General features: G+C 47.0%; 1 protein-coding gene and 1 long non-coding RNA gene across 4 annotated transcripts in view; one reads left to right on the top strand and one right to left on the bottom strand.

Moving 5' to 3' along the window:
* The window catches only part of ST3GAL3 (ST3 beta-galactoside alpha-2,3-sialyltransferase 3), a 205732-nt gene that overhangs the window by 158685 nt on the left and 22944 nt on the right, over positions 1-24103 (top strand). For all 3 annotated transcript variants that reach the window (XM_061122149.1, XM_061122150.1, XM_061122151.1), the window contains one exon: positions 20768-20862. In XM_061122149.1, coding sequence (XP_060978132.1) covers positions 20768-20862 — 95 coding nt within the window. The remainder of the gene's footprint in view (positions 1-20767; positions 20863-24103) is intronic.
* On the bottom strand, positions 9369-10720 carry LOC133040340 (uncharacterized). Its single transcript, XR_009688952.1, has 3 exons — positions 10616-10720; positions 10172-10244; positions 9369-9618 (listed from the first exon to the last, which is right to left on the bottom strand). It is a non-coding gene; the product is annotated as an uncharacterized LOC133040340 (long non-coding RNA).

Genomic DNA, 24103 nt, shown 5'->3' with positions numbered 1-24103 from the left:
TCCAGTACGTAAGCCCTGTGAGGGACACAAATAGGGATCACACGAGCCCTTCTGATTTTGATTGGCAGGAAGTTTGGATATGCCATAGCACACAGCAATTCCAGGCCCTGCCAGGAGCAAGGGAGCTAGAACCTGGGGAGCAGGGGATGTCAGGGCTCAGGGACCTGGGACGAGACAGAGTCTGGGCTTCCCAGGAAGGTCTGAAATCAAGCTGGGCCCAGTCGGCCTTTGCTAGCCCAGTCTGGTGTCAGGACATGTGTTGAGAAGAGGCTTGAAACTTGGAGAGGCAAGTCAGGAATGGGAGCTCAGAGACTGGAACTGTTACCGGAGAAGTCCCCAGCAAGAGCTGTGTCTCTGCAGGGGTTGGGGTGACAGCCAGCTGACATCAAGCTGAATCATGAGGCAAGGATATGTGGTCACTGCATGGAGGCCGCACCCAGGAGAGCGTGCCTGTAACAGGAGAAGGAAGATGGGCCTGAACTTGGGGCGGGTGTGGTCGTGAGGGTGAAGTGGGTGTGTGGACCACCAATGGAAGGATCCTGTACGCAGAGAGGAAAGTAGAAACGTGAGGGAGAAGGATGGGATAAATGACACAACAAGGCCCCCGAGGACACTGAAGGGAGGGGAGGGCCTCTGCTCTAAGAGGGGGATTTATCATATTCTACAGCAGGGCAGAGTGGTAGGAACATAGATGGGCTTGTAATTGCAGTATAAAGGTGAAGGAATTCCCCCTTTCAGTGGTTTTTATTTTCTCCTGTAGAAGACACCCAGGATGGAGCTCACACTTGCTCAGGGGTGACCTGCCAGGCAGAAAGGATGCAGGATAAGCACCTCCCCATTTCCAGTGCTTCTCACAGTGACACCCCAGAGACTCTACCTTAGTGGTCTTGTCATCTTGATCATATGTCCGTTCAAGATGTGCTTCTGCCAAGTCCCCTCCCCTTCCTGCCCAGCATGTATAATGGAATTTATGGACCCAAACATCATAGAAGCAAGAGATGGGACCAAGCGCTGGACAGGAAGGCAGGGTGCTGGGAGAGAAGAAGAGTGGAGAAGGTTCATAAGGCCTCCATGGAGAGTGGAAGAGACTGCTTCCTAGAGCAGCCCAGAAACCATCCAGCAGCAGAGCAGGCGAGGTGGGCGGCCGTGACCCTGTAGTGGCTCCAGCAGGCTGAGTCGTCCAAATATAGGGGTCAGGATTCTGGAAGGAGCAACCCCAGCCCAGAAATCTTGACCCCATTTGACTGTGCTTCCTCGGGGACTCATCTGTAGGAAATGGCTCCTGTTCCTAAAGTGACGAGAAAGGTGCTGGTAGCTGGGGTAGGGACAGGGCTCAGGCCATTCCTGAAGAGAGCAGCCACAGCTGGAATGGACTGTGCCAGGCCAGCACCTGACCTAGATGGTTAGTCCCCGGGACCCACCCTGTGTGTGGACACAGCAGTAGTTTCTGGTGGACGAAGTGCTCTAGTCCTCCTGGGACGTGGTTGCCAGAGTCCTGGCAGGTCATACACTTGAGCATGGAGGGGCCCAGGAGAGCCAGGTGGCAAGTCTGGAGAAGGAGGCTAGGGAGACAGCCCAACCATGCTATTGAATAAACCTGTGAGACTGGACTGTTAGCCCAGGGACGAGGGCTGTCAGGCTGTGTTTGGGGTAAGTATGAGTGGCTAGGATGAGGTGTGACAGCTGCCCTTGATACAAAGATGTGGTCTGAGGACAGGACTTCTGAATGCTTTCCTCAGTCATTCTGCAAGCTTCAGCTTCCTGACCTAAAGCAGGGTGTCTCACATCTAACCATGGAAACCAGCATCAGGAGCAGGGTTGAGGGAGTCCTGGGGGGCTGTTGGTGGCTACTGGTAGGGCTGCTACTGCCATCAACCCTGCCTCTGACCTGGCACTCCCTGGGGAGGGGGAAGGGCCTGGCCGATACCAAAACTGGGAGGGAAGGAGGGGGCGAAGGAAACACAGTTATTGAGCAACTGGTGTGCTGGGAACTTGGCATGCCTGTGTCACTTCATCTGTGATGCTGAATCTTTTCAGTTCCGTTTTACATTCATTTTCAACAAATGTTTATCGACCTGCTAAGTGTTGGGTGCTGCTCTCAGTTCGGGAGATACAGCAGTAAGCAAAACAGGCAAACCTTCCTGCCTTCACAGAGCTCATATTCTAATGGGGAAGCAGGCCAACAATGCCAGATGTATAAGAAAAATGTATATTATGTTAGACTGAGCTTCCCGGGTGGTGCTAGGGGTAAAGGATCTACATGGCAATGCAGGAGGCACAAGAGACGTGGGTTGAATCCCAGGATGGGGAAGATCCCCTGGAAGAGGGTATGGCAACCCACTCTAGTATTCTTGCCTAGAGAATTCCATGGACAGAGAAGCCTAGCAGGCTACAGTCCATGGGGGTCACAAAGAGTCAGACACGACTAAAGTGACTTAGCACGCACGTAGAGTTGGACTATAAAGAGAGCTGAGCGCAGAAGAATTGATGCTTTTGAACTGTGGTGTTGGAGAATACTCTTGAGAGTCCCTTGGACTGCAGGGAGATCCAACCAGTCCATCCTAAAGGAAATCAGTCCTGGGTGTTCATTGGAAGGACTGATGTTGAAGCTGAAACTCCAATACTTTAGCCGCCTGATGCGAAGAGCTGACTCATTTGAAAAGACTCTGATGCTGGGAAAGATTGAAGGCAGGAGGAGAAGGGGACGACAGAGGATGAAATGTTTGGATGGCATCACCGACTCAGTGGACATGACTTTGGGTAAACTCCGGGAGTTGGTGATGGACAGGGAGGCCTGGCGTGCTGCAATTCATGGGGTCGCAAAGAGTCTGACACGACTGAGCAACTGAACTGAATTGAGTATACTAGATAGTGAGAAATAGAGCGAGAGTAGACAGGGTGACTGGGAATGGTGACATTTAAGTGACAACCTCAAAGAAGTTCGGGAGGGGCTGTGCTGGTTATCTGAGGGAAGAGCCTTCCAGGAAGAGGAGACAGACTGCAAAATCACCAAGGTGCTTTTCCAAAACCAGGAAAGAGGCCTATGTTGCTGGAGTGGGAAATAGTAGGAGATAAGTCAGAACTTTAAGAGAAGGCTGCAACATGGGGACATTGGAGGTCACTCTAAGGATGGAGGCTCCTGAGCAGGGAGTAACTTAGGTTTTAGAGGAGCACTTGGACTGCCTTGATGAGATAAGACTGTTGTGAGGCAGGGAGACCAATTAGGAGGCTATTGTAATCATTGATGAGAGAGATGCTGGTGACTCGGTCATGGTGGAAACAGTGGTGGTGGTAAGAAATTGTCGTGTTCAGGATGTGTTCTGAAAGGAGAACTGACAGGTTTGCTGACAGTGCAGATGTGGTTATGAAAGAGAGAGAAGAATCTAAGCTGACTTCAGGCATTTTGCCTGAGCAACTGGAAGAATGAAGGTCGCACTTAGCAAGATGGGGAGTGATTGCAAGAAGAGCAGGTTTTAGGGGGAGTATCAGGAACTCAAGTTTAAACATGCAAAGCATGAGATGCCTCTTAAACATCCAGATGGAGATATTGAAAAGGCAGGGGGTGTTCAAGTCTGGCATTCACGGGAGGGAGGCAGGCAGGCTGTGAAAATGGAAGAGGTGGTCACATAAGTGAATGTAGAAGGAGAAGCCAGGATTGAGCCCTTGGGCACAGCAACCTGTAGTGGTAATGGAGACGCGGAAGAAACTGCAAAGAAGGCATGTGCAGAATGATAGCAGCAGAACCTGGACAGTGTGGTGTTCTGGAAGCCAAACTAAGCAAGTATATCAAGAGGAGTAATGAACTATATAATATATTGCTGGGTGGTAGGGCAATTGCATAAATTGTTGTCCAAACTAGGACACTTCAGAGAATGAAAATGGGTATTATTAATAGTTACTCCAGGATAACATATATAACCAAGATGGCTCCAGGCAAATCAGAATATTGTATGGTCATTATATGAGAACTGACCATTAAGTTAAGCATCATGAAAGTAATTGGTGACCTGGAATGATCAGTTTGGAGAATGGATTAAAGAGAAGTGAGAAGAGAGAGATCAGAAATGGTGAGTGTAAAGTTCAGTCAGAAAGAGAAAGACAAATGTCATATGATATCACTTACATGTGGAATGTAAAATATGGCACAAATGAACTTATATACAAAACAGAAATAGACTCACAGAGAGAGAACAGACATGTGGTTGCCAAGGGGGAGGTGGGTGGAGGAAAGAAGGACTGGGCGTTTGGGATTAGCCAGATGTAAACTATTACATTTAGAATGGATAAACAACAAGGTTCTACTGTATAGCACAGGGGAAAATATTCAGTTTGCGTGTGTGATCAGTAGTGTCAGACTCTGCAACCCCATGGACTGTAGCCTGCTAAGCTCCTCTGTCCATGGGATTTTCCAGGCAAGAATACTGGAGTGAGTTGCCATTTCCTTCTCCAGGGGATCTTCCTAACCTAGGGATCGAATCTGCATCTCTTACATTGGCAGGCGGATTTTTTACCACTGAGTCTAAGCTCTTCTTTAGGTTACTCATTTTCAATGCTGTTACCTGAAAAGCTGCATTCCATTGCTCATCTCCTTGCTCTGTCGCTGTTCCTTACTATTGAATACTTTAAAAACAACATCTACTAATGGAGAAGGATTCATTTCAAATACACCATCTAATTTCTTTAATTTTTTAATCTCTGGGGCGGCTTTGCCTGATGAAGGTCATATTTATCATCCTTACGTTCTCAGGGGCCTCAAGGTCTATTTCTGTGTAGCACTTATAAACTTGATAAATCCTGTCTAGAAACTCTGATGGATCCTCAGTTGATTTTTATCTCCCGAATTTCGTCCATTTCTCTCGTCTAGGTGCCCCGTTGGGTTTTCTCTCAGACCTCCACACCAAGAGGTGGTAGTCCTCTGACTCCTCTTTCTCCTGATGCAATAGCATAAATGCTTCTACATATAGTATCACATCTCTTTTCCCTGCTCTTTTGCAAAACACTTATCCTGTGATAAACCTTTATGGAAAAGAATATTTTAAAATGTACATAGGTATATAACTGAATCATTTGCTATTCAGCAGAGATTGGCACAACATTGTAAATTGACTATCCTTCAATAAATTTTTTTTTTTTTTGAAAAGAAAGAAATGAGGAGTATAGATAGCTCCTTCTCAAGGTGTGTTTTGGTAAAGAAATGTGTGATAACTGAATCCAGGTGGTCATGGCATTGTTCTTTCAACTTTTCTGTATACTTGAACTTTTTGTTTTGTATTCCACACATAAGTGAGATCATATGGTATTTGTCTTTCTCTGTCTAACTTATCTGACTTAGCATAGTGCCCTCAAGATCTATTCATGTTGTCACAAATGGCAAGATTTAATTTTTTATGGCTGAATAACATCCCAGTGTGTGTGTGAGAGAGAGACATTTTCTTTATCTATTCATCCATTGATGGACAGTTAGGTTGTTGCCATGTCTATCACTCAAATTTAAGGTGAGATGAGCCAGCATGCATTTTCCTCTGCTGAGCTACATTCATCTGCACAGGTCCATGTCCAGAGTAGGTAGGATGTGGGATTTAACAGGAGTTGTCTTGTAGCTGAATGAAGGAGGAGCACAGAAGTTGAGGATGAATACAGGGAGGTGGTTGGTTTGGAATTTAAGCTGGGTGAGAACAGCAGTCAGAACATAAGGAGGTGAAGGACAGTGAAAAGATGGTAGAACTAGTGGCTTGTAGATCCTAGTGTGCTGAAGGATTGTTGGAGTTTTGCTAGAAAAGCAGGTGAGCTATAGACCCGGATACGGATAGGTGAAGATAGTTGGAGACTGAGAGTCTGAGATTGAGATTAGAAAGGGCTTTAGTAGTGGCTTGGTCTAGGATATAGTATAGGAATAAATAGCTGAGATAGGGTAGAGAGTAAGATCACTGGAGGAGGAGAAGGCAAAGTAGGTCTTCCTTGAAGTTTACCAGTTTAGATTTAAAAGGAAGCTTATCTCTCCTACTTCCTGCTTTTTGAAAAAGGAATAGACTATAAATATGGAGACTGATGATAACTGTTTCAGAGTTTCTCTTTTTCACTTTATCTTTGACCAAACTTGCACTTAGAGGGTAGGGACCTGCTAAGGAAGGTGGTGTTAGACATTACCAAACCCAAGGGTCATTAATGGTCCGTGGCCATAGATTGGTCAATGGTCAAGGCTGCCAGAGATCAGAAAAGCAGCTAAGGTCATAAAGAGCCTGGGGGCAGAGACCCAGACCAGTGTCAGAATTGAAGCTCTTGGCTGTCATGTGTAAGAGAGTAAGTCATAGAGGCCCTCATAAGGGGCTGAGGGCAGGAAAATCTAGAGATCTGAGCCTAACTCAGTGCTATCAATAATATGGAACATCTAAAGATATTCCAAGGAGGGGACAAGATGGGTTGGGGCTTGCTTGTGTCCAGGACCCTTTACTCTACCAGGCATTAGTAGTGTTGTATCTTGGGAAGGTCCCTATAATGACCTATAGAAAGTGGTTCTCTTCCTGGTGGTTTTCTGAAGGGTGATGGGGTGCTGAGTGCAGCAGAGAGCAGGGGAGCTCAGAATGGATGGGTGTGAAAGAGGAGATTGAAAGGCTGCAGCTCAGTGGTTTTTGTCTGTGACAAATCCCTGCCTCATGTGCTATTTATTCATCTGTCCACTGATTACCTACTGTTCTAAGTTTTAGGCAGGTGAGGGAGAAGATAACGCACAGTGATAAGACAGTCTTTCTCAGAGTGCTTCTTAGCTTGTCATAAGTTCAGATGTAGGACCTCTTGGGTTTGCAGGGGCCAGGACACCCATGTAGAGGTGAGAAATGGCAGAAGTAACAAGAGTAGCAGCATCAGTGTTTGCACAGGACCCGAAATTCTTACTGTAGGACAATCTCCCTGTGTATGTTGACAACAGGACTATGATAGGCAGGGTTCCCATCTATCAGCTTGACCCATTCCGCTTGGCAATTGATCTGGTGTCTGGGGAGAGAGAATTCTGCCGCTGAAGCCTCCAAAGGTCTCCAAAGTCAAGAATAATGCTGGAACCCCTGGACCAAAGGAGGTAGTGAGTGTATTCCAGATAGGACCAGAGCCCCCAGCTAGGCATGGGAATCCCAAGAGCAGTCTACATTAATGTATTGCCCAGCCTGGAGCAGTGAGGAGAAGTGTGATGAAATCCAGCCACATGGGTTCAAGGACTTCAGACTTCCCTGGCTGAGGTTTGCATGTCCCTCACACTTCCCTGCAGAGAGAAGCAGTTAGATCGCGCTCAGGCTCTAGAGGCAGTGAACAGCTGGAGAGGTTGCCCCTCGGCCTGTGATTTGGGTGATATTCATTGAAAAAAGAGAGAAAAAGAGAGAGAGAGAGAGAACTAGGGTTACGGGGAGATAATAGACTCCTTTTAAAAAATACATGGAGCATAGGTGCCGGTGGAGTATCTCGGACAAGATGTTCCAGAAGCAGTTGGACATAAGACTCGAACTCAGGGTAGAGATTCTGAGAGTAAGATGGAGACTCAGCAGCCACCAGCTGGACATAGGCATCCGGATGTTTGGAACTTGGACCCTCCTGAAACAGTCACATATTCCAGGCTTTTCCTCGCAGTGCTTCCAGGGACTGTCAGCAGAGGTGGGAGGCAGAGCAGGTGGTGGTCGACAGTGATGCCCTTGAGTCCTCATCCAGGCTGCCTTCCTCAGCCCCCTTCTCTGAAAGTAGAGGGGCTCATCTGAGAACACAGCTGCTGCTCATTCTCTGTCATATTGTCTAATTTCTGAGCAGAGAGAAGAAACGGCTGAACCCTTCTTCTGGAAAATCTATTTTCCTTTGGGGCTCAGAAAATAGCATACCTGTACTCGTTTCCTGTTGTTGATGTAACAAATTATTCTCTCATGGCTCCAGAAGCCAGAAGTCCAGCATTAGCATCTTTGGGCTGAAATCAAGGTGTGAGCAGGGCTGCACTCCCTCCGGATGCTCTGGGAGGCAGTCCGTACCTTACCTCTCCCCACTTCTAGCAGCTGCTGATGTTCCTTGGCTTGTGGCCACATCACTTCAGACTCTGTCCCTGAGGTCATATTGCCTTTTTTCCTGATTGTGGTAAAATCTCCCTGTGCCTTTCTCTTCTAAGGATACTTGTGAATGTATTAAGGGCCCACCTGCAGGATACAAGGTACTCTCCTCATCTCAAGAGCTTACCTTGATGAAGCTCATAGTCTTACAGGTAAACACCAACCATAAATAACTTGTAAGTAAATTATTTAGTAAATTGTTGTTGTTTAGTAGCTTCAGTCCTGTCCAACTCTTTGTGACCCTATGGACTGTAGCCCACCAGGCTCCTCTGTCCATGATATTCTCCAGGCAAGAATATTGGAGTGGGATGCCATCTCCTCCTCCAGGAGATCTTCCTGACCCAGGGCTCAAACTCATGTCTCCTAGATTGACAGGTAGATTCTTTACCTCTCTTATGTGTACCAGTTCATTATAACTGGAGAACGCAAGCTCTGTGTGACTAGGGATCTGCCTATTTTGTTCAGTGCCATATCCCCCAGGACCTAAAATTGTGCCTAGCATAGCAGGTAGATGCTGAATTAGTATTTATGAGATGAGATCAGAGATCTGACTCCCACCAAATCTTTAAAACCACCAGCACCTGCTCCACTTCTTCCTCCTTTCCCCTTGATAACGTGGAGGCAGTGTCCACTCAGCTTTGAAGATCAACCTCTCCTCATGTGCAGTATCTTCCTGTCTCAATCAGAGTAAAAGGTGAGGTCCTTACAATGGTCTCCAAGGCCATCCATGATCCCCCCGTCCCCTGCCATTTCCTCTCTTTTTTCACCGCCCACTACCCTCCCTCTGCTCACTGTACAACAGCCATACTCCTTGCTGCCTTGGGGCTTTTCCTGGAGCTGTTGCCCCTCTTGGAATATTCCCCTCCAGATATCCATCTGTCTTACTCCCTTACCTCCTCCCAGTCTGTATTCACATTTCACCTTTCTCATGAAGTGAACCCTGAAACCATCCTGTTCAACACTCAACTGCTGCTATAAACCTTGCCATAACTTTCTCCCCCACAGTATTTATCTTGTTCTAGTTTACTAAATAGGGCTTCCTGGGTGACTCAGTGGTAAAGAATCCCCTTGCCAATGCAGAAAATGTGGGTTTGATCCCCGGGCTGGGAAGATCCCCTAGAGGAGGCAGTGGCAACCCACTCCAGTATTCTGCGCTAGAAAATCCCATGGACCTAGGAGCCTGTCGGACTACAGTCCATGGGGTCGCAGAGTCTGACACAACTGAGTAACTAAGCAAGCACACACACATGAGACAATAAGCAAATGAACAAGATAATTTTAAATGGTGCTGAATGTTTATGAAGAAAATAAAACAAAGGTGAGTGATAGAGACAGGAGGAGGAAACCCACCCTCAACAGAGGGGTTGGAGAAGATCTCTCTGAAGAGGTGACATGTGAACAGAGATCTGAATGAAAATGAAGAGCCAGCCTTGAAGGTCCACAGGGGTTCCAGAAAGGTCCAGAGGCAGGAAGACGTTTGTTGTATTCAAGGACTGGATGGAAGGCCAATATGTACTGTTTCGGGCTCAGTCAGGAGGAGGACCTGAAATAAAATGAGAGGCAGATGAGGGAGATTAGTCATTGTCTGTGGTTTGATTTTGATCAGAGGCGGTGGGAAGGTTTTAGGCAGAGGAATGTCCTTATGTGGTTGATGATTTAGGGGTATCCTTCTGGCTAGTCTAGGAATGGAATGGAGGGTCCAGGGTGGAAGCTGGTCACTGACCACTGGTCCCAGGGTGATGATTTGGGTGATTTGGGTGGTAGCAGTGGACACAGAGATTAGTGGGTGAACAGGATTTACTGAGGAACAGGTAAGAGATAGACAGGAAAAATAAATGAGTCAAGAATGACTCCGTCCAATTGGCAAGATAGAGGGTTGTTTATAAAATAGGTATTTCTCTTGGGAGAATGTGATGATCTGCGCATATGGGACTAAAAAAGCAAAGAATGACTCCTAAGTTTTGGTTGATCAACTGCCTCTGCTTGGCCTCTCCTTTCCCCCCATCAAAGCCAGAAATTCCACCCTTCCACCACGGTCCTATCCATCATTGACATCCCCACCACGTCTGTCACACTCCCGTGTGCCTCTGACTCACCTCGTAAGGCAGGGTCCAAACTTGATGAAACGGATCCAGCCACTCTTTCTGCTTCTGCTTCTGAGTTGCCGAACTGTTAACAGAGACGCACGAATACATGTATCGGTCCCACTGTGGCATCCTGGTGGAGAGAGAGGTCTCCAGACTCTCCTAGTATTCAGCATTGCTCAGTCATCCCATCCCTGGCTGACTTACAGTGACGGCTCCAAACCTCTTCAGTTACCACAGCTCACACCTTCACGCCCATAACCCTTAACCTCAGAGATTCCCCAGAGAAATGGGGTTCCCCCAGCTCCCAGCACACCTAGCAGAGAAGCCACTCTCGCCTGCTCCCCCATTTCCCAGGGAAAAGTCAGTCGGCCCTCTGTGTCCCTTCCCTCCTACTCTGATCTGGTCCCCTCGCCTCCCGGGGCCTCTCTGCTGCTGCCCCTCTGTCTCTCGTACCCTGTCCCCCATTTCTCTGCTGGCTCCTTCCCCCAGTACAAGCAGGCTCAGTTCTTCCCCCTCCTGTTTTACTCGCCAGCTCCCAGTCCGTTTCTGTTCTCTGCTCCACCACCATGTTTCTGTAGAAATGGCCTTTCTCTGAAACGCTCTCACTTCTCTCCCTGCACCACCCACTGTGGTCTGCTTCCGTCCCCTCTCCATCCCTGACTGCACTTCCCCAGGGGCCCACTGACTTTGGTGTGTCCCAAAGGCAGTATGATAAAGTATGGATGACATGGTGTCCATCCATGGGGCTCTTGTGAGGAGGAAATAGATGACAAGCGTACAGCACTTCAGACAGTGTCTAGAATACTGCAAAAGCTCAGTAACTGTAGACTGCTGTTATTAGAGCTGTCATGGGTCACACATTTCACTGTTGCCTCTGTGTGTGTATTTGCTGCCTCAGCCATCATCCATGAAGCCAGGACTCTGAGCTGTATTGTCATATTCCCAGGGACTAGCGTGGTACCTGGGATAAGCTGGGGCTTAGCAAGTATTAGAGAGCCGGAGAGTGGTCACTGGGGCTGGGATTGTGTCCTTGGGCTCTGGGTTACGTGGCCTCTGTAGACAGTCTGGCCGTCATCCAAGCTCTGACTGGGGGAGGTGCTCTTGCCTCTTGTGGCTTCTCAGCTCGTGGTCCTCTCCTCACCTCCCCACACTTCCCTCTTCTTACCAGGACGTCGGGCCCCTTCCCTTCCTCCTTGGTCCATGCTGGGTACAGTCTGTCAGCAGAGTCGGGGAGCCCTGTCAACAGCAGTCCAGGCACTGCCCCCTTGAGGGCCTCCTTCAGCACAGGCCTCCCTGTCTGTCACACATGTCATGCATGTGGCTCCAGCCTGTCTGGACACAGATGTGGCCAGAGTCCCTAAACAGAAGGAGGGGCAGCAGCTGGCAGCATTTCCGAGCAGGAGGGGTTTGCTAGGAAACAGTAGGGACGTCACTGGAAGCCTGGACATTACTTTGGAGCAGGGGGGTCAAAGTGCCCATGAGGAGCTGCACAAAGCCGCCCTCAGAGCTCCACAGGTGGGCAGAACTCAGCCTGCACTGGCCCATGGGGGCCTGCACTTTGGAGCCGGTCACCCCAAGTTCTTTTCCCTCTTCCAGCCAGTGGTCATCTATTGAGCACCTGCTGCATCCTGGCCGTGTGCCGGGGAGGGAACAGGCACATTAGTGTGCAGTCAGTGCCAGGAGGGCGCACGAACAGTGGGGACCTGCAGAGGCTCCATCAGCCCCATGTGGCTCGGGTAAGACCCGACCCGTGCAGAGGCAAAGACGCTAGAGTCGGGCTGAAGAAATCCAGCAGAAATGTGATTGAAGGGGAAAAGAATTCCAGGCAAAGGGCACAACAAGTGAAAAGGCGTGGAGGTATTAAAGAGCCTGGCAAGGTCTAGAATCTGTAAGTTGTTGGACATGGCTAAACCTTAGGGAAAGGGAGGAGATGAGATGGGTTATCTGAAGCAGGGAGGTCAGCATAAGGAAATCAGATCACAGTCTGGGGCTTTGTAAACCAGACTAAAAAGCTTAAACTTTATCCTCAAGTATAAAGTAGTTGGTAGAAGCCTATATCAAACTAATTCAAGCAGAAAGGAAATTGATTCATTTATGTAATTGTTATGTTCAGAGCTGAAGTATCTTCAGGCCCACCTGGACTAGGACTCAGTGTTTTTCTCCCATATCTTGGCTCTGTTTTCCCTGGGCTTGACCGTTCTGCAGACAGTTCCTCTGTGTAACCACAAAAGATGGCTCCAGCAGTTCTAGGCCCACAGGTGACAAATTTTTTCTTTCTGAAAGGTCCAGATAGTAAATATTTTCAGCTTTGCAGGCTATGTACTCTCTGCCACAACTACTCAAATCTGCTGGCACAGCATTAAAGCAACCATAGACATTGTTGGGTAAATGAATGAGTGTGGCTGTGTTGGTTTTTGTGTTTTTTTTTTTTTTTTTTTGGTTGTGCTGGGTCTTCATTGCTGCAGGGACTTTTCTCTAGTTGCATCAAACAGGAGCTACTCTCTCTTTGTGGTGTGCAGGCTTCTCATTGCAGTGAGTTTGGCTTCTCCTGTTGTGGAGCATGGGCTCTGGGCGCATAGGTCTTAGTATTTTGGCTCAAGTGCCCATTGTCAAGTCAATTACTGTGGTTCCGAGAGGTGAAGTATCTTGAGTGGCCAGCCTGTGCCACACGCCCATCTAAGCAGCAGTGGGGAGTCAGCTCAACGAGGACCATATGGAATAAGAAGTGGGTGCTTTATAGAAGAAGGAGGAAGGAACACAGATATCCACTGCAAGGTGCCAACAAGAAAGAGCATGAACCGAGTGCCCCAAGTTACCAGTGATGATCCAGCTTGAAATTGGTCCTGACACCGCCTTGGGGCATCAGGCCAACCCCTGCAGTGCTGACGCACGCCCTGCCCTGGCCTTTTCCCTCTGTGCAGAGCCTGCTCCTCAGCTGCCTTGTACCTAATTTGCACCCAGTCAGAACACACTTGCCCACTCACTCCTTCCTCATGCTGCACCTGCCTGGATGGGACTAGAGGGTAGGTCACCGGGTGGGGGCCAGGCTGAAGCTCCCCTGCCCTTGGTGCATGCTGCTCCACTCTGGCGGCCTCAGCAGTCTCTCTCTTCGCCTTGAAGGGAGGGTCGATTCTGGTTCTCTTCCCTCCTGAGCCTTTGTCTGCATTTCCCTTCTCCTCAAATCAATATTTTTCCCATCATGCTCCACAAGCTCACATTTACTTTTCTTTCAAGGCTCAGCATCTCCTTTAAGGTTTTCCTAAACCCTAAGTTGGTCTGAGACCTTTATGTTGTTGTTGTTTAGTCACTCACTCATGTCTGACTCTTTTGTGACCCCATGTACTATAGCCCACCAAGCTCCTCTGTCCATGGAATTCTTTAGACAAGAATAATGGAGTGGGTAGCCGTTCCCTTCTCCAGGGGATCTTCCTGACCCAGGGATGGAACACAAGTCTCTTTGCACTACAGGCAGATTCTTCACTGTCTGAACCACCAGGGAAGCCCCACCCTTCCCTATTCCAAAACACAGAATGTGCAGACTTATTTTCTTATGGTCATTTGTTTGCCTGTGTCTACCATTAGCTCCTGAGGGGCAGGACCAAAGCTAGTTTACCTTAGGTCCCCAGCCCGTGCTAAGCACAGGACCCGCCACTACGCAGGCAAGCAGTTGTTGGACGGGGCTGCCTGCTCCAGCTCCAGCTCATCCTGCGTAGGGTTGGAGGCTGCCGCTTTGTGCTCATGTTTGGTTGGTTGATACCTGCTGTTTGTCTTCCCTGCCTCTTCTCGCAGGACATAGATCCACCTGTCTTGCAGATTCACGACCCTTTCTCCTCTAACTCCTACTCTTCCGTGGGACCCATTCAGGTGGGTTAGGAGAAGTGACAGAAGAATGGAAGCTGGACAAGGCATGGGCAAAGTGCTCATCTGGCTTGCTTGGACATATACCAGAGTCTGACAGTGCAGGGCCATTCATGGTGGGACTGCCACGGCGAGATCCCAAACGAGATCGAGTGGATTCTAGAGAATGTGTGTCCCTCTGCTTTGTCCACCCCTTCGCTTCCCAGAGCAGATTCTAGAAAGGAGGATCTCTGGGGTTTGGCTTTTACCCCGTTGGATGACAGTCTCACTCTTTTGGCCTATGGCTGAGTCCGGCAGACTGCTGTGCTGTGGCCCCTGGTGTCAGGACCCACTCCTGGGCTCTGCCCTCCTTTTGTCTCCCAGGCTGCTTGGGCTCTTCATCCTTACTGTGAGAAGTGGCCAGAAGGCTGGTCACCCAACCCAGTAGGCACAGATGGAGGGCCGAAGCTGTGTGTTGCCTTAATCCAGCAAACTCACATCTGGAGGCAGCTTCTCTGCTGGGTTGGTAGGAACTAGGAGGAAGACCCTGTTCTGGGTCTGCTGGTGCCCATAAAGAACCACTCCCCTCGTTGTTAGTGAGACCCAGTTAACTTCCCTGCTGGTCTCTGGGAACAGGCTTGATGTTCCGGGTCTTAGGAAATGGTTTAGGTTGGTGAACCAGGATTGGGGACATTCACTTTCTACACTGCACCTCTGCCACACTGCTGAGCATTAAATGAGCTGGGAGAGTCCTTTGTGTGTGCTGGGGGTAGGGGGGTCCTGGGTTGCCCATCCTGGCGGGCTGACTGACCAATGTGCCGAGTCATCGACCTCGCTCAGTTTATAGGTAGGTGGGCAGGGCAGTCACATGGGTCCTGGGGTTCCAACCTCGCCATGAGAGGCACAGGGGGTCAGACCCACCCTTAGCATGTGCCCTCCTAGAGTCCCAAGTCTCTACTCTACTATGCTCTACCGTCCAAGAAGAAAAAGACGCACAGATCCTAGTGCAGCTTCCGCCTCCTCGTTCCCCTCTTCCTTCTCACGCACTCACACACACCCTCCTGAAACCTGATCTCAGGGCTGCTTCTCGTGCTGGGGTTCTCAGCAGAGCTGGCAGAGCTGGCGGGCTGGGGCCTGTCTGCTGGAGCCTGCCCCACCCTGCCCCACCCTGCCCCACTACCCCCTAGGCCAGGGCAAGCAGGTCAGGCATCCCACAACCCTGCTAGTCTGGCCAGTTATTCTGCACCTCAAGGGCCACCTCCACCCTGGCTGGACCCCAGACTGGCAGTGGTCTCTGGACAGAAGCCCCGGAATTCTCCTGCAGGTGTAGCCTGGGGCTCTGCCCAGACCGCCGGCACAGTTAACACAAACAAACGCATACCCCACCTGTACCATCACCCCACCCCATTTCCTGTTGTTTATGGCCCCCGGCTCAGCTTCCAAGGCCTCTGCAGGCACTGAGCCACCTCCTGGGGGCTGAACAAAGTGCAGTGGAAATCCTAGTGAAAGAGTACAGGTCTGCCTGGGGGAGTGAGGAAGGCTGTCCAGGGAAAGCACCCTCAACCTTAAGATTGAGAAGGGATTTTCCAGGCAAATAAAGAGGGAAAGGGGTGGGGTAATACAGGGAATGGTTAGGGGGCTACATTTCAGGCAGAGACTGCGTGTGTAAATCCATGAAGACCAGCATGTTCAGGGAGCTACAAATAGTGCAAGGTTGATAGAACACAACTAGTCTCAAAGGAATAAAATCCAGATAGCAGTAGATCAAGGAGTGAATAGGAGATGAGGAAGCTGAGACAGAATATCCACCGCTCTTTCTCGAAGTTTTGCCATGAAAGGATGGAGAGAGATTGGTAGCATGGGCACATGGTCAGGAGAGTTTGAATTAGTTAGTTTGTTGTTGTCGTTGTTCAGTCATTAAGTTGTGTCTGACTCTTTGCGACCCCCTGGACTGCAGCATGCCAGGCCTCCCTGTCCCTCACCATCTCCTGAGGTTTGCCCAAGTTCATGTCCATTGAATCGGTGATGCCATCCAACCATCTCATCCTCTGTTACCCTCTTCTCCTTCTGCCTTCAGTCTTTCCCAGCATCAGGGTCTTTTCCAGTGAGTTTGCTCTTCACATCTGATGACCAAAGTACTGGAGCTTCAGCTTCAGCATCAGTCCTTCCAGGGAATATTCAGGGTTGAGTTCCCTTAGAATTGACTGGTTTAATGTCCTTGCTGTCCAAGGGACTCTCAAGAGTCTCCTCTAGCACCACAGTTTGAAAGCAACAATTCTTCAGTGTTCAGCTTTCTTTATAGCCCAACTCTCACATCCGTACATGACTACTGGAAAGACCATAGCTTTGACTATACGGACCTTTGTCAGCAAAGGGATGTCTTTGCTTTTTAATACACTGTCTAGGTTTTTCATAGCCTTCCTTTGAGGAAGCAAGAATCTTCTAATCTCATGACTACAGTCACCATCTGCAGTAATTTTGGAGCCCAAGAAGAGAAAATAGGTCATTGCTTCTTTCTCCTCTCCACCCCCTCATTTGCCATGAAGTGACGGGACCAGATGCCATGATCTTAGTTTTTTGAATGTTGAGTTTTAAGCCGGGTTTTTCCCTCTCCTCCTTCACCCTCATCAAGAGGCTCTTTAGTTTCCCTTCGCTTTCTACCATTAGAGTTAGTTTTCACATAGGAGAGACCTGAGCTTACTGCATGCTTAGTGGGAAACAGACAGGAGTGGGCTGCATAGCGTGATGGAGAGACCAGATTTAATGGATCTGAGGTGAGGTGACAAAGGAAGAAGTGCAAGGAGTTCCTATCTGATAAGCTTGATTTTGTCTGTTAAGTGAGAGAAAAGAAGAGAATGTCTACTTAGATAAGGCTGAAAAAGGATAGAGTTCATGGAGAGTGAAGATTTGCAATAGCCACTGAGCAAGTGTGAGGGCTTACCTAAGGCTCAAGTCCATGAATTTGTAGGGGAACCAGCCTGTGTGTGTGTGTGTGTGTGTGTGTGTGTGTGTTCTAGCAGCACTTTGAGTTCATAAAGTGTAAGAGTGTCAGATTTGATTAATCTTTGATTGGATTTTGCCTTATGGATGAGACAAAAGACAATGGAACAAGAGGCTACAGCATCCTGGCAAGAGAGACTGAAGAGATCAATGGAATTCTAATAAAGAGGGAAACATAACATGTGAATGAAGAAAACCTTTTAAACTAAAACTCAAAACCCAGAAGCAATAAGGGAAAAGATTAATAAATTGACTGCATTAAAAAAAATCTAGTGTTAAAAGGGGGAAAAAGAAAGCAAGAAAACACCACAAGCCAAGTGAATAAATAAATAAACTCAGAAATTTATTTGTAATCGCATCTCAAATGGTTTATATATATAATATATCAAGAGCTTCAAAAGAGAGAGAGAGAAGACTGTTAGTTAATGCTGTGGTGGTGATCATATTGCCATGTATGTGTATGAAATCAATGTTGTACACCTTAAACTTACACAGTGTTATATATCATTTATAGTCAATTATATCTTAATAAAGCTGGGACAAATAGAAGAAAAAGACCGATAACCCTTTGAGAAAATGGGCAAGAGATAATGTACAAAATTCACAGAAAAAGAACTGCAAATGGCCCTTCCATATATAACTATGTTCAATTCAAAGCATAGTAAAAGGAATACAAATTAAAACCACACTAAGATACTTTTTGTCAGACTGGCAAAATTGAAATGTTCAACAGTATACTCTGTCGGGGAGGCTGTGGGGAATATGATACTGTCATACATCCTGGTGGAGTGGAGTTTGGCTATGGATCAAAACTGTGTATATGCATTTTCCCTTTGATCCAGCAAACCCAACTCTAAGAATCTATTCCAAAGACACACTGGCAAATAAAAAAAGATGGATACATGGTTGTTCATTGTTATGACTGTTAGTGGTAACTACTCTGAGAAAGACCAGAAATAACCCAGGGAACCACTGAAATAATATATGTACATAACCATAATGAGGTATCATCAAGTATATAACTCTATCTACTGCTGTGCATTGATCACCAGAGTATATTGAATATCAGTGAAAAAAATAAAAAAGTAAAACAGTGTATATGTTACATTTTACTAAATATAGAAGGGCATAGGAATTCACACACATATATATTTGCTTATCTCAAAAAAACATGGAGGAAAAATTAAAAACTAATAAAAATGAATGCTAAATGGGACTAAAAGTAACAGGAGTCAGACACAAATAAAAGTTTGATTTCTCTGAATATATCTTGCTTTGTGAATTTAATTCTGGAATTCTATAGTTTTATGTCATCATAAAACAAAATTAAATTAAAATGAGGAATAAGCAAATTTTAAGACACAAAGTGAAACATACATCAACTATGTATTGTTGATGAAGTGAACTCAGCAGGATTATTTCAAAATAATTTTGCAAAAGTAAAATAATTTATCTGTACTTCTCTAGTGGGATATACCCTAAAGCAAAGAGAACTATAAAGAAACTTTAAATCATTTTTAGTAATGATAGTGTTATTATTGATGGTATTATCTTGAATCTGCCCTCTGCATTTTGTGTGTGTATCTATATGTGTGGATATTAACATAAATTATGTTAATATCACTATAAACAAGGAAACCAGCTTAAGAGAAAAGAGATGTAAAATCTAATGGTTTCAACATATCTTTTCATTTGTGTATCCCTGTACATTCTATTAGGGGAATCATTTTTTATTCAGGTTACCAGCAGAATGGTTTTTGTTCTATTTACAGAGCAATATTTTCATAATATTATAAGGTGAAAAAAGTAGTTTACAGAGCAATCTAAAAAATAGTATGGGAAAAGGAAAATCAGTACAGAAATATACCCAAGGTTAATGGTCTCTGTGTTGTAGGATTATGAGTATTTTTACTTGTATGTGTGTGTGCATGCCTATTTGTATCTTTCTCCCAAAAGTAACACATATTACAAGCAACACCAAAAATATAGGTTTTTTTTTTTTTTTTTTTAGTAACAATTAACATAATGAACTTTCTAATCAGCTGGAAAGATGGGGGAAGGGAAAAGACAAAGAAAATAATGTATTGAGATCATTTGGCTAGATCTTAGGAAATTTTACTAGCATATAACATCCAATATCCTGGGAAGCAGATAAAATCCTGTCCATGCCTGACTGAGAAGCTGCTAAACTTTTATAAGCTCAAGCCTGACACAGAGGTGCTTGCCCCAGGCTTATCCAGGGAGCTTGTGGACTCTGGCCAGGATCCTCGGGGCCTCTGGTAAAACATCAGATGTATCGATTCACTTAGACTGTGTGTACCAGGTATGAGAAACATGACTGACTCTTGCACTCAGAAGGGTAGTGAGCTGAGAAGAAAGCCAGTGTGCAGGAATGGCCCTCCCAAGCTGTCGAGTGTTGACAGCTTCTTCCTGGCAGCAAAGGCTGGGGAGGCAGCAGCACTGAAACCTTTCTGCCTCTTTCAAGTTCGCTTCAAAATCTCCAATAACATTAGACCTCCAAGTGATTACTGCTGTGATTCCCCCTGGGCCTGGTGATTGTAACAATGTTAGTGATGATGGGAATGAGAAATGGATGCTGAGGTTAGAGTTCGCCGGGAGGGGTGAGTTCTAACTTCTGGGCCAGGAGAGCCCTTTCCTCCAGTCTTCAGGTTTTCAGTGGGGTGATTCAGGCTGTTACAGAGACAGCCACCGAGGCCGAGGCCTGTACACCTTCATTCTCAGCCAGGAAGGCCCTGAGCAGAGGTCCACACCCAGGAAGTGACCAGGTGCTGGCCATCTCCAGGGCTGTCTTTTCAAGGTCTCAAAACCAGGGTGCTAGGTTCCAGTCTGGTTGTGTTGTCCAAGCATCTCTGAAGAGCTTGGTTCCTCTTGTTCCTCTCACTCTGCTCACTTCCTTCTGCACCCCTCTGATGCCATCCCTACCTCCCAGCCTCCCCCCTGCCCTGCCCACTCCCTGGCTTCCCACGAGGTTCCCGTTTCTCTCCCAAGCTCAGCATCACTTCATGCTTCCCCCTCTCCCCTTTTCCCTCCCATCTTTCCTCCAGACCATAATTTGCCTTCCCTGCAAGCTCCATGTCCCTCCCCCACCTCCCCGGGAACTTAGTGTTCCCTTTGTCCTCCTCTCTGCCAGCAGAGTGCTCAGCCTTCTGCTCCTCTGTAGCCTCCGCTCAGCCCTGCCTGCCTCTTAGCTACAGGATACTACAAATATTCCCTTCGGTCAAACCTCTAGCTCCTATGGCTGTTCACCTGCTTTGCCCTCTCACCATGGAGTCTCCTTTCTCCACACCCTGGGTGGTCCACCTCCCAGAATTCTCTCCCAAATTCTGTCTCTCTGCACTGGCTGTATTTGAGGGTATTTTTTTGCTCACTGGACAGCATCTCATCTCTGAGTTTCCAGCTTGCAGGAACAGCGAGGACAGCCGTGCTTGTGGGATAGATGCAGGCATGGATAACCTGCCAGAGAGCATCCAGCTCGGGGATGTTGATCCCTGCTGAGTGCATCCTGTCTCTCCACTCCGGCAGCTGGCCACTGGTGTGGCCAGACCAGGCCCACTCCTCCAAACCCAGGCTCGGCTGAACAAGCTCTATCAGATCCCACATAGGAACTACCCAGTGAGTAGGCTGGGGTCGCCAGGGGGTGCTGGAACATAGTGGCTGGCTTCCAGCAGATCCACAGTCAAGACAGATGCCAGCCAGCACTGCAGCCTAGTACACTCTGGGACCCTCAACAGCCCTGTTGTATTCCAGGTTCTCCAAGCCAGCACCCATGTTCCTGGATGACTCCTTCCGCAAGTGGGCTAGGATCCGGGAATTTGTGCCGCCTTTTGGGATCAAAGGTCAAGGTATGTTGGGGACCCTGCCCCACTCTATATGAACATCTTGTCTCCCAGGTTACCTCCCTGGGCTTCAGGGCAGGGCTGTACCCTCAGAAGTCTCTCTGCTGGGGAACCCCCCCCCCCAACAATGCCGTACCTCCTCTCCCTCTTTCCTGTCCTTTCTTTTTTCCTACTTCTTTAGTGGACTCTTTACTCAGAGCTTTCCACTTTGCTGGGGGCTAGGTACATAGCAGTAGAGTAGACAGTTGTGGTCCTCCCCCTCACAAAGCTCCAGTCTGACGCAGACGCAGGTACGTGGGGGGCAGGACAGGACAATAAGGCCTCTGATGAGAGAAGAACACAGTGCTGTGAGACCACCCAAAAGGGGTGCCTGAGACATCCGTGCTGGAGGACTCGGTATGAAATCCTAGAGGACTAGGGGGACATCCCAGGGGAAATAGAGGCCGTGCCCCATGACTGCCCCCAGACCCCTCCGTCAACCCCTCCTGATGTTTTTCACCTTATGTAGCCTTCCCTCCAGTCCTTCCTTATCCTGTCCAAGGCCAACCTTTCCCTCCCATACTCTCAGAACTGTCCCCTTCCATTGCCTCAGGAACCTCACCATACAGCTCCTGACAAAAGACTTTCGCATCACTGAGAGTTTAATGGTTCTGTTTCCATATCAGATTTTCTGCTCCTATTTCAGGGCATGGTAGATTTTTGGCTTTACATCATACATAGAAGGATCAGATCCCAGGTCTACCTTTCTACTAGCTGTGACCATGGATAAGTTGCTCACATGTTTTTGCTTTAGTTTTTTCATCAGTTACATGGAGAGAATAAGACCACTGTATTAGGTTGTGGTCAGAATTAAATAAGATGACTGTTAAAGGGTGATATCGTTTGGCTAGCAGACTCCAGAATGCCCAAACCCTCTACTCAGCCAGCCCACCCCTCCCTGAAAAGAAGACAGTGGCCAACAAAAGAATAGTCTTGAACTGGAGCCTTGACCTTCAAAACCTCCAAGGTTGGCTTGAACCATATGAACCCCTTTTTCATGGGTGCAAGGAGCCAAGCAGCCTAACTTTTCTCATAAACCCTCACTCGAGATTCTGATCCTACTAAGCTATAAAGGGCAGGAAAGGCCAATACAGAGCCCATCATCCAGCAAGAAAAAGTATCCCATAGTTTATGACCATTCTGCTAAGGTTCCCCTCCTAGAAAACAAAAACCCAGTCCATAGCCTTGGCCTTGGGCAGTTAACAGCAGTATGCTTTTCCTTACAGGTAGGAAAAGGAGGGGATCTGTGACCTTCCCCAAAGTGTGTCTGAAGTCAATTAGTATAGAACGTTCCTTAAAGGAATGTCACCCTGACCCTCTCTCATTTGACTTCTGGAAAGATTGCCCATGCCAATTGTCTCCTCTTCCTCACTATTTACTCCTGAAGAATGTCTTCCCCCCAACCCCCTCACCACCACTTCAGTGAAACTGCTCAGAGCCCCCCATGAGAGCCCAAGGATACTTTTCAGTCCTTAACTTGACCTCTCAGCTGCATCTAACAGTATTTTCCACTCCACCTTTTAAAAAATTATGAGGTTAGAGGATAGGACAAATTGAGCGAGTAGCATGGAAACATATGCATTACCATATGTGAAATAGACAGTCAGTGGGGATTTGCTGTATGTCAGCAGGGAGCTCAATCTGATGCTCTGTGACAACCTAGAAGGGTGGGATGAAGTGGGAGGTAGGAGGGAGGTTCAACAGGAAATGGACATATGTATGCCTCTGGGTGATTCATGGTGACGTATGGCAGAAACCAACACAATATTGTGAAGCAATTATCCTCCAATTAAAAATAAATAAAAATTTTTTTTTAAAGGGAAAAAAAATAAAAGATTGTTATGTTTAATTTTGGAAGCATCTTTTCTTTACATGAAGTATTTCAGTCTTATAAGAAAGCATAAAGACTGATATAATGAATACCCACGTACTCTCTACTCAGTTCAGAAATAACACATGAGATACAGTTCAAGCTCCATGTAACCTTTCCTACATCCCCTGCCTTTCCCAGGAGACTGGTATCCTGGTTTTGGTGTTATGGCTTCATGCCTGTTTATATATTTCTCCAGTCTATTTAAATATCCATTAAAAATATGGCATGGTTTTTGCATGTTTTTGAACTTTATAAACAGTATTGCATATGTGTGTGTCTTTCAAATTGATTTTTTTGCTTATACTCTTCAGATGTATCTGTATTGGTACAGGTTACTCTAGGTCATTGATTTTGTAACTACTGTATAGTATTACATATACCACATTTAATCCGTTTTCCTTTGGTTGACTTTTATTTTTTTATTTTTTTTTCCTGGAATTAATAGCTTTCTTTTTTTTTTTTTTTTTTGAGTGTGTATTTTTTTTTTTTTTTTTTTTTTTAGTTGGAGGCTAATTACTTCACAACATTTCAGTGGGTTTTGTCATACATTGATATGAATCAGCCATAGAGTTACGCGTATTCCCCATCCCGATCTCCCCTCCCACCTCCCTCTCCACCCGATTCCTCTGGGTCTTCCCAGTGCACCAGGCCCAAGCACTTGTCTAATGCATCCCATCTGGGCTGGTGATCTGTTTCACCATAGATAATATACTTTGGTTGACTTTTAGGTTGCCTCCAACATTTTGCTATTACAAACAGTTCTGCAATGAATGTTCTTGTACATGTTTCCTTAAACAAATGTGTGACTTTTCTGATGCTGTCCACCTAGGAGGAGAGTTGCAAGGTGTTTGTGCATAGCTACATCTTTATTTGATATGAAGATGTTTCCCACTGTGGTCATACCAGCTTATTTATCTTTAGGTCTTTATGTACATTATCTTTTTATCTTCCTAACAATTCTGCACTGTAGGAATTACCGTCTTCATTTGAAACATGAGGAAACTAAACCTCAAAGACAGCTAAGTGATTTATCTAAGGTCACAGAACTCATAAGCAACAGAGCCAGGATTTGAGTCCAAGGCTGATAGTATCATCTGTTATACAATAATGGTCTTGTTATACCAAAATTTGAAAGGAGAGCAGTCATCATTGCCAGAGCCAGAGAGATGCCAAGAAGAACAAGGTCTGAATATGGTCATAGGATCTGAGAGCAGAGATGTCACAGAGCCCTTGCTACAGGCAGCCTGAGTGGAGAGCAGGTGGGCAGGTGCCAGGTCACAGGGCTTGAAGATGTAAGGTGGTAAAGACAGCCTGGCAAGAACAGGATGAGGGATC

The sequence above is a fragment of the Dama dama genome, chromosome 20 (genome assembly GCF_033118175.1).
Source record: "Dama dama isolate Ldn47 chromosome 20, ASM3311817v1, whole genome shotgun sequence".
In the NCBI taxonomy this organism is placed as follows: domain Eukaryota; kingdom Metazoa; phylum Chordata; class Mammalia; order Artiodactyla; family Cervidae; genus Dama; species Dama dama.
The sequence above is the reverse complement of the archived record's forward strand: the minus strand, read 5'-3'. Positions and strand labels throughout refer to the sequence as shown.